The sequence below is a fragment of the Hordeum vulgare genome, chromosome 5H (assembly GCF_904849725.1).
Source record: "Hordeum vulgare subsp. vulgare chromosome 5H, MorexV3_pseudomolecules_assembly, whole genome shotgun sequence".
Taxonomy (NCBI): Eukaryota; Viridiplantae; Streptophyta; class Magnoliopsida; order Poales; family Poaceae; genus Hordeum; species Hordeum vulgare.
Window position 1 is genome coordinate 455,222,253 of NC_058522.1, and position 9,974 is coordinate 455,232,226.

Genomic DNA, 9,974 nt, shown 5'->3' on the forward strand with positions numbered 1-9,974 from the left:
GCCGAAGTAGGAACAAGTGCAGGCGATGGATTTGGGGGAGTCGATGGATTGGAGGGCGACGATGAACTCGATGGTGCAGACTGAAGAACGACCAGGATGCATGAAGTCCTTTTGCGTTTATCTTTCAAACTATGCTCTCATTTCGCGCGCGAACTATGCTTTATTATTTGAATTCAAACTCATTTGCCGGAATCGTTGTCAAATTCCAACTATGTTTTATTGTGTGGTTTTCCTGTTTGCGGGTCGCCGCGGTGGCGCCCGAACATACCCCGCATTAAAGACCCGTATAACAACGTCTTCTGTGAATATGCTTTTATACGAGTCCGTTTTGTGGAGTGTGTCTCTCTCCGCACCCGCGCCGGTCCGCAAAACCCGTTTTTCACAACGGTAAACGGTTTTTGCGGTTCGACATTATAAGGGGTTGTGCTAGAGATGCTCTTAGAATCAGTTTGGCGTAGATTTCAAGTTCGCGCGCATGTGTAACAAGTTCAAACATCATCGGTGTATTTACCGCTTCCCTAATTTCTCAAAGGAAGAAAAGCTAAAAATAGCAAAATCATAGTAGTAATTATAAAGAGCTCCTGCCACGAAAGAAAATTACAATGCAGTACTCAAACTACAAAAATGTAGACTTATAATAAGGACGGAAATGCAATACACTACTCACACTACAAAAATGTGGACTTATCTCTACTATTAAAGGGGGATCTACCGTCGTGATGGTTCGACCACAACAGATCCCCCTCGCTAACACTGCCATCGCTAGCAGTTCCACCGATTTTTTTTCATCCCTCCATAAACCAAGCGATTAACCAGGCGATTAAATACAGAAAACATCCGGTTCACTAAAATTCCCACCACAAGTTCCATCGCAGCCTTCCCTCGCACGATTAAGAAAACACACGACCCACTCCTGGCCCACGTCCCGCGTCCCTCTCCTAGTCTCCCCACCTCTCGCCCCGATCCATCCACCCTCCCGATCTCGCGAGAAAGATCTCCGTCGCCGCCACCACACGCGGATGAACTGCCCACACCCAAGGTGCCCGCCGTCGAGGCGTGGGAACGAGGCGGCCAGCGGGTAGGTGGCCGCCAGGGCCAGAACCATCGGGAAGGAGAGCGATCGCAAGCACCGGTACCGGCCATCCTCCTCGGCGATCTCGCCTCATCCGCCGATCGGTACACCAACTCTGATGACGATTTGATGTGTTTTGATTTGATCCACCTCCGAGCGACGGATCTGATTTCTTGTTTCTGTCGTGCAACCTTCGGTAGAGGTGGTGGTGTCCCTGCCATGGGCAAGCAGAAGGCGGCTATGGCCGGCGACCCCAAGAACACCCGCCGCGCCCTGGGCAACATCGGCAACGTTGAGGCCAACAACCCCCCCCCCCTCGCCGACATCGCCAACGTCGTCAACATCCGCGCGGCCGAAGGGTAAGGAGGAGAAACACACTACCCGAGAGGGTGTTCGACGGAATGCCGGCCAGGGACATCGTCACCTCGAACTCCATGGTCGACGGCTACGTGTCCAACGGCCTCGGGGCGCTCGCGCTTGTCTGCTTCAGGGAGATGCACGAGGCATTGGAGATGCAGCATCACGGTGTCGGGATCATCGCCGCGCTTGCAACTTGCTGCTTGGAGTCGGCTCTAATGCAAGGGCGGGAGATCCACGCCTACGTGATCACGCACGGGATGGAGCATGACATCAAGGTTGGCACTTCTATCCTTGACATGTACTGCAAGTGTGGCGACATTGCTTCTGCCGAGGGCGTGTTTGCGACGATGTCGTCGAGGACCATGGTGGCATGGAATTGCATGATAGGTGGGTATGCGCTCAATGAACGTCCTGAGGAGGCATTTGACTGCTTCGTGCAAATGAAGGCAGAGGGCCACCAGGTGGAAGTGGTCACTGCTATCAATTTGCTCGCTGCCTGTGCTCAAACTGAGAGCTCACTGTATGGAAGGAGTGCTCATGGTTCCATAACTAGAAGACAGTTTCTTCCTCACGTGGTGCTTGTGACTGCTCTTCTCGAGATGTACAACAAAGTTGGCAAAGTGAAATCATCGGAGAAGGTATTTGGACAGATGACGACCAAAACTCTGGTATCATGGAACAATAGACAGATGACGACCAAAACTCTGGTATCATGGAACAATATGATCGCTGCCTACATTTACAAGGAGATGTATATGGAAGCGATCACATTGTTCCTCGACTTACTGAATCAGCCGCTTTACCCTGATTATTTCACCATGTCGGCAGTAGTACCAGCGTTTGTTTTCCTGGGGTTGCTGAGACAATGCAGGCAAATGCACAACTATATTATCAGGCTAGGTTACGGGGAGAGCACTCTCATCATGAACGCAGTTATGCATATGTATGCTAGGTGTGGTCATGTTCTGTCCTCAAGGGAGATATTTGACAAAATGGCAGCTAAGGATGTGATCTCTTGGAACACAATGATAATGGGTTATGCGATTCATGGTCAGGGGAGAAGTGCACTAGAGATGTTCTCCGAGATGAAACGTAATGGTCTGCAACCAAATGGGAGTACCTTTGTCTCCGTGTTGACTGCTTGAAGTGTCTCAAGCTTGACAGATGAAGGCTGGACACAGTTCAATTCAATGCAATGTGACTATGGTATGATCCCACAGATTGAGCACTACAGATGCATGACAGATCTTCTCGATCGGGCAGGTGATCTTAAATAGGTTATGCAATTTATTGAAAAAATGCCAATAGATCCAACATTCAGGGTTTGGGGCTCCCTACTGACCGCAAGCAGGAACAACAATGATATAGACATAGCGGAATATGCAGCAGAGAGGATATTCCAACTAGAACACGACCAATTGGAACATGACAACACAGGTTGCTATGTTCTTATTTCTTCCATGTACGCCGATGCTGAGAGATGGAAGGATGTCGAGAGAATAAAATCACTGATGGAAGAGAAGGGGCTCCGAAGGACAGATCCAAGAAGCATAATTGAGCTTCATGGTATCTCCTGCCGATTTGCAACGGGGGCATGACACGCCCTCACAACAAGATGATACAAGGAGTGTCCGACTTTCTATCAGGAAAGATTGGAGAAATGAGGGTCCCGACGAATCGATCCGATCCAACCTCTCTGGAGTCGAGGAGAACAACAGATCCTAACAAGCATAGTGTGAGGATGGCTGTCGTTTTTGGTCTGATATCAACCGAGGCCACAACCCCAATACTTGTCAAGAAGAACGTCCGCATGCACTAAAGTTGATATCGAAATATTTAGGACGGAGGATTGTTGTCGGGGACACAAATATCTATCACCAATTCTCGGATGGCTCTTGCTGCAACGGTGACTACTCGTGAACAGAATGGTTCTGGTTGATGCCAAGCTCGAAAGCATTTCGGCAAGAGCAAGCGAGCATCACGACGCATATATGGTTTCATGACAATCTGCAGCTGTATGTCACAGATTCAGACCTCACACAGCTTCTGAATTCTGATGCTCCATTTTTGGTCTAAAAAAAGCTTCCCGATGCTAGTACCAGTAGTCTGGTACAAACTTCAGGGAACAAACATGAGGGATCAACTCTCGTGTAGTGGTCGCATCGACTCGAAGAAAAGGGCTTGACTTGCTGCTGGTAATGGATATCACACATGTACTGGAAGAAGCATCATCTTTCGACTTTTGTAACTGACAATGACACAGTGTACAACGCCAGTTCTTTTCAACTGAAGCCCAGTACCCGTTCCAGTATGATCCCCCTTCTTCCCGTGGATCTTCCGCTAATGGTTCCTTCTTAGAAACAGGAAGCCGCAGCCCCATGAGCCCGTGAACCGCCCCGTCATGAGGAACTTCGGAGCCCAACTCCTCAAGAACGCCCAGGAGAAGGTCAAGAACCCGGCGGCGAGACGTGCGCTGCGGAGGGCTCATGTCAAGCCCGTCACTCCTCCACCACAGCACGTGATCGAGATCAGCTCCGATACCGACGTGACCAAGTCGGAGGCCGGCAGCATCAGCTCCGTCCGCAAGTACTCGAGGAAGAAGGTGGTCACCACCCTCAGGCACGTGCTCTCGGCACGCTCCAAGGCACGCGCATCACCCGTCGACAGCCAACCATTTGCTTCCTAGACCTGTGCATGCAAAGAGTCTGGTTTGATTCTGAGATTCTGATCCACCATTACGATGCCAGTTTGCACCTGGAATCACAGAAGGACCACTGAACCAGTGATCCAGGAGTCCAGGACATCAACAAGTTGACGGCGATGGAGCTATTAGTTTAGACAATTTATTTTTTGCACACAGCTAAGATTTCCGGTAGTACTTAAAGAATCTAAATCCATGTTCATATTAGATTGGAGGCAGCAAAATTGGTTTCAACGCTTGTGTTGTTGTACAGTGAAAAAAGAAAGGGATGATCACTACCAGAATAAGGCTCGTTGCCGACGGCCTGGTTGGGTACGCCGACGTTCGTGACCCTGAAGGTGCTATGCAACGGTGGCCGTCGATATACCCCTAAGACGATGCCATATGGCCCTACGCCATTGCAGACGGCCTGGTCGGGTACACCAACGTTCGCGACCCCGAAGGTGCTATGCGACGGTGGTCGTCGATATACCCCTACGCCGATGCCATATGGCCCTACGCCGAAGCCCTCAATGCCAATAATCTTCTACGGTTATCGGTTGGTAAGCTTGTGATTCCCCGCAGTTGGTTCTCTGCTATCTTTTAAACCTTAATGGTCTGAACTTCATTCCGATGCCTTTTTCTGCTTCTTCTAATTTTGTATGGCTAGCTATGGTTTCCAAGTATGCGCAAACGTAAATTATTCCAGACATTGTTGCAGCGTCTTGCATGAGCTTTTGATGCAACTTACCATTTTCTGTATCACGTACACATTTTTTGTTAACTAATATCACATGATTAGAAATTCTTATTATGATCTCTTTGTGAACTTATTTGAAAATGATAAATCAATAAAGCATTTTTATGTTTACCTTGCTAGAGTTACTTGGCTGCATTTATTTTTTGCTTCGCTCGTGCCATTTTTCATTTTTATTGTTCATGTTATCAATGAATTTCATACCACGTGTATTCCTCTTAGCTCTATGGTTGAAAGATTAACTTGGTTTTCCTACAAGTTGCATGAGCAACTATCGAACCATGAATAGAAATATTTACATAAGCTATTTTAGAATAGGATAAGAAGAGCCTTAAGGGTCTAAAAAGTAAAATACTAACCTGCACGCAATCATAAAATGTACGGAACTTTGAATATTTCTTTTCTGAACTTTGAATGGAAGTTCAACCCTAGAAATAGCACACGGCAATATTTTTTTGCATTGAAGCTTACCTTCTTAACATGTCTATATCAAAAACAGACGTGGGTGTGTGGGTGCATCATTTTTCTAGGAAACTACCATGCGACTTGGGTTAGCCTGAACGATATTTCGCGGGCGATTATTATGCTAGACTTTGACAGGAAGAAACAAGTGATCAGTGTGTGGGTGCATGCTTTTCTTTATATGAATGGTTTTGTGTTTCTGATATGAATATGTTGGTTTGCCATGTCAACATGCTTAAACTATATATTTATTTTCATTCCCAGCCTAAACAGATAATGTTTCCCTGTGGTGTAGTTGTGTAGGGAATCATCAGGCTTCCATCACGACGGTTTTGTGGGATGGCAATCACGCTTGTTTTTGGACTGTTATTAGATTCATGAATACTATGAACACTTTGGCTTGACCTCTTTGCCACCATCAGAAGCGCACTTAGTCCAGGACACCTTGTTGCAAAAATGTTATTATAGGATATAACAAATATCCACTAATGTGAGTTGTTGCTGAGGGGAGATGATACTCTGATATGCATGTGTATGAATTAACGAAGCTCCTCCTTTGACACGATGGAGAGCTTTCCATGTGTAGAACAATTGTGGAAGCATATTGGGGACCTTTAAAACACAAATGTCTGGCTGGTCTTCAGATGCAAGTGTAGATGTGATCTTTAGATGAATCAAGAGTGAATATGGTAGTAGAAGATAATATTCTATGAACCAGTCGGTCGAGTGGGCCTAATTTACATGGTTAAGAATGAATGCAAACATTCATTTTTTGTTAACTAATATCACATGATTAGAAATTCTTATTATGATGTCTTTGTGAACTTATTTGAAAATGATAAATCAATAAAGCATTTTTATGTTTACCTTGCTAGAGTTATCTGGATGCATTTCTTTTTTTCTTCACTCGTGCCATTTTTCATTTTTATTGTTCATGTTATTAATAAATTTCATACCAGGTGTATTCCTCTTAGCTCTATGGTTGAAAGATTAACTTGATTTTCCTACAAGTTGGATGAGCAACTATCGAACCATGAATAGAAATATTTACATAAGCTATTTTAGAATGGGATAAGAAGAGTCTCAAGGATCTAAAAAGTAAAATACTAACCTGCACGCAATCATAAAATGTACGGAACTTTGAATATTTCTTTTCTGAACTTTGAATGGAAGTTCAACGCTAGAAATAGCACACATCAATATTTTTTTGCATTGAAGCTTACCTTCTTAACATGTCTATATCAAAAACAGACGTGCGTGTGTGGGTGCATCATTTTTCTAGGAAACTACCATGCGACTTGGGTTAGCCTGAACGATATTTCGCGGGCGATTATTATGCTAGACTTTGACAGGAAGAAACAAGTGATCAGTGTGTGGGTGCATGATTTTCTTTATATGAATGGTTTTGTGTTTCTGATATGAATATGTTGGTTTGCCATGTCAACATGCTTAAACTATATATTTATTTTCATTCCCAGCCTAAACATATAATGTTTTCCTGTGGTGTAGTTGTGTAGGGAGTCACGAGGCTTCCGTCACGACGGTCTTGTGGGATGGCAATCACGCTTGTTTTTGGACTGTTATTAGATTCATGAATACTATGAACACTTTGGCTTGACCTCTTTGCCACCATCAGAAGCGCACTTAGTCCAGGACACCTTGTTGCAAAAATGTTATTATAGGATATAACAAACATCCACTAATGCGAGTTTTTGCTAAGGGGAGATTATACTCTGATTTGCATGTGTATGAATTAACGAAGTTCCTCCTTTGACACGATGGAGAGCTTCCCATATGCAGAACAATTGTGGAAGCATATTGGGGACCTTTAAAACACAAATGTGTGGCTGGTCTTCAGATGCAAGTGTAGATGTGATCTTTAGATGAATCAAGAGTGAATACAGTAGTAGAAGATAATATTCGATGAACCAGTGGATCGAGTGGGCCTAATGTACATGGTCAAAAATGAAGGCAAACATTTGGCTTTTGTTTTGACATTTGGCTTTTGTTTTGACATTTTACTAGCTTCTGACATATTTATCTTTATCTTTTGGATCCTACAAGTGACATGTATACCATATTCTTTTAGTTTCTGTTAGTAGAAAAATATATGTTTCAAACATAATACCTATTCGATTAATGAGTAAATGATTCGTTGATGTTTGATTTGCTAGCACCAAGAAGATTCAGTACCCGATATAAAGATTTTGAATGCTCATGACTAAAGCAAATACTTATAGGAATGCACAAGATAGTCCAATTTACTATTAATTTGGATACTAGAAGTATGCGTTAAAGGAACATTTTCTTTGGAGCAAACACGATACATAACACTAGGTGAAATAACTTTGGTCATCATAATGACACAAGCAACATCTCGATGAAATAGCAGCATAAACATTTATTCTGGTGACAACGCACGCACTTGCATTTAACTAGTAATAAGTACACGGGCAATGAGTTCGTCACGAACTCAATCTTGCGCGCCTTTCGTCCAAACCGGCACCGCCCGCAGAGGAACGGCGAGCTCTAGCGCGGCGCCAAACCGGTCGCTGAGATCAACATCACCGGGCACCATCCCATCCGGCAGCCTCCATTCGAACTCGTGGAGCAGCGATGCCAACACCATCGGCACGACCGTCACGGCCAGCGGCATGCCGGGGCACGCCCTCCGCCCCGACCCGAACGGTATGAACTCCAACGCCCTCCCCCTGAAGTCCACCTCCCTGTCCAAGAACCTCTCCGGCATGAACACCCCCGGCTCGGCCCACACCTCGGGGTCCCTCCCGATGGCCCACACGTTGATCAGGACACGGGCGCCCTTGGGCACCGAGAAGCCGCCCAGCGTCACGCCGGGCTCCGACACCTCGTGCGGCAGCAGCAGCGGCGCTGGGGGGTGCAGCCGCATCGTTTCCTTCATCACGGCCTGGAGGTACGGGAGGTTGGCGTGGTCACCTTCCTCTGCGTTGCCGGATCCGAACGCTTCCCTGAGCTCGGCGCGCGCCTTCGCCATTTTGGTCGGGTTGCGGAGCAGCTCGGCCATCGCCCACTCCACCGTGGTCGTCGTCGTGTGGCTCCCAGCGATGAACAGATCCTGGTTCATGACAGCAAGATTAATTACTACGGTTACAGATTTAATTTCATCAGTCATGGAAGATGTTATGTACCGTTAGGAGAGCTCGGATCACCGGCCGCTCGAGCTGGGATTTGGCGGGGAGCTCGAGCAGCGACTCCAGCAGGTCGCCGGGCTTCTCGGCGCTGTTCAACCGACGATCTATGACAGCGTCGAAGAACTGGTAGAATCTACTGAGATTCGCGGCGACCGCGCGGCGGCGGCGGCTGAGATCTAGCGAGCTGAGGAATGGGAAGAAGTCGGAAATGTTGGGCTTGGCCGTCTCCGCGACAGAGTTTGCGATGAGCTCCATGAACTCCTGCCCGGTCACCGACCCCAGCTCCACGACGTCCTCCGAGAACAGAACGCTGGACATCATGTTGAGCACGGCGCTGAACACGGAGAGCGCAACGCGCACCGGGCGCCCGGAGCTCGCGTGTAAGTGGTCAACGAGCTCCCGTGCCTTGCGCTCCTGGATGGCGCGACTGGCGCCGAGCCGCCGGGACGTGAAGAGCAGGGTGCTCGCCACGGTGCGCAGGTGCTTCCACAGCGGGCTGGAGCTCGGGAGCCACACCATGGAGATGCCGCTGTGGCCCATGACGCTGGCGCTGTCGGGGACCCACCGGGAGGAGACGGCGCCCTCCTTCTTGTGGAGCGCCTCGTGCGCCGTAGCCGGGGACGACAGCACGACGAGGCTCGCCATGCCGAGCCTCATGGACATGACGGGGCCGTAGGACGCCGACAGGCGAGCGAGCGCGCGGTGTAGCTCGCCGCCACGGAGCAGGTCGGGGATGTTGCCGATGACGGGGAACGGCGTTGGGCCAGGCGGCGGTGGCGGTGCAGGCGCACCGGCGGGGGGCTTCGTTGACTTGCTCCATACGAGGCACAGTAGTGCGACACAGAGCACCGAGATGCACACTGAAAATAGCGTCGGCTCCATGACTGATAATGGCACACAAGATCTGAAGATGTATTTGGACTTGTAGGTTTCGTTGCCAAGATTCCCAATCCCAGTTGTGTATGTTTGCAAAATTGGACAATTTTGTGACATTGAAAAGTTGAACATAACTTGTTTCACAAGGGTCAAACATCCAGGTACCAACTTAGACATTTTTAATGGTTGCAAGTTGCAAAGGCGTGCGCTGTTTTGATCAACTTGGGAAAGAGGATATGATCATGGCAATGCGGTTTTCTATTGCTTTGAGAAGTTGTGGAAGACAAGTTGAGTGAGTATGCGAGTTTTCTATATTCCAACTTGGACTGCAAATTGTGTTTTATTAAAACGGGATGCAAGTTTCTTAGATAAACCATGTATCTACATCTATCTACGTTAGAGCCTCTGCACCCGGATTTAACAAATATGATTCCTTAAACGTCTGCGGACGCGTCCAAATAGATCGGACGCGTCCGTTTGAAGCCTATTTTTTTATCCGTGCAGCTGTACTTTTTAATTTTATTTATATGTCCGGTCACTTACACGTGATTAATGGAAAGAGAAAAGATTATCTTGGATGGGGGTCTCGTCTTACAT

The 9,974-nt window shown here is 47.3% G+C and overlaps 1 protein-coding gene and 1 pseudogene across 1 annotated transcript; one reads left to right on the top strand and one right to left on the bottom strand.

Annotated features, from left to right (window-relative positions):
• Positions 1-1,291: 1,291 nt before the first annotated feature.
• LOC123396874 lies at positions 1,292-3,352 on the top strand (annotated as a pseudogene).
• Positions 3,353-7,568: 4,216 nt separating this feature from the next.
• Positions 7,569-9,593, bottom strand: LOC123395800 (cytochrome P450 76M5-like). Its single transcript, XM_045090832.1, has 2 exons — positions 8,499-9,593; positions 7,569-8,425 (listed from the first exon to the last, which is right to left on the bottom strand). Exons 1-2 carry the CDS (start codon positions 9,552-9,554, stop codon positions 7,805-7,807), a joined length of 1,677 nt encoding a protein of 558 aa, XP_044946767.1. The 5' UTR covers positions 9,555-9,593; the 3' UTR covers positions 7,569-7,804.
• Positions 9,594-9,974: the final 381 nt, after the last annotated feature.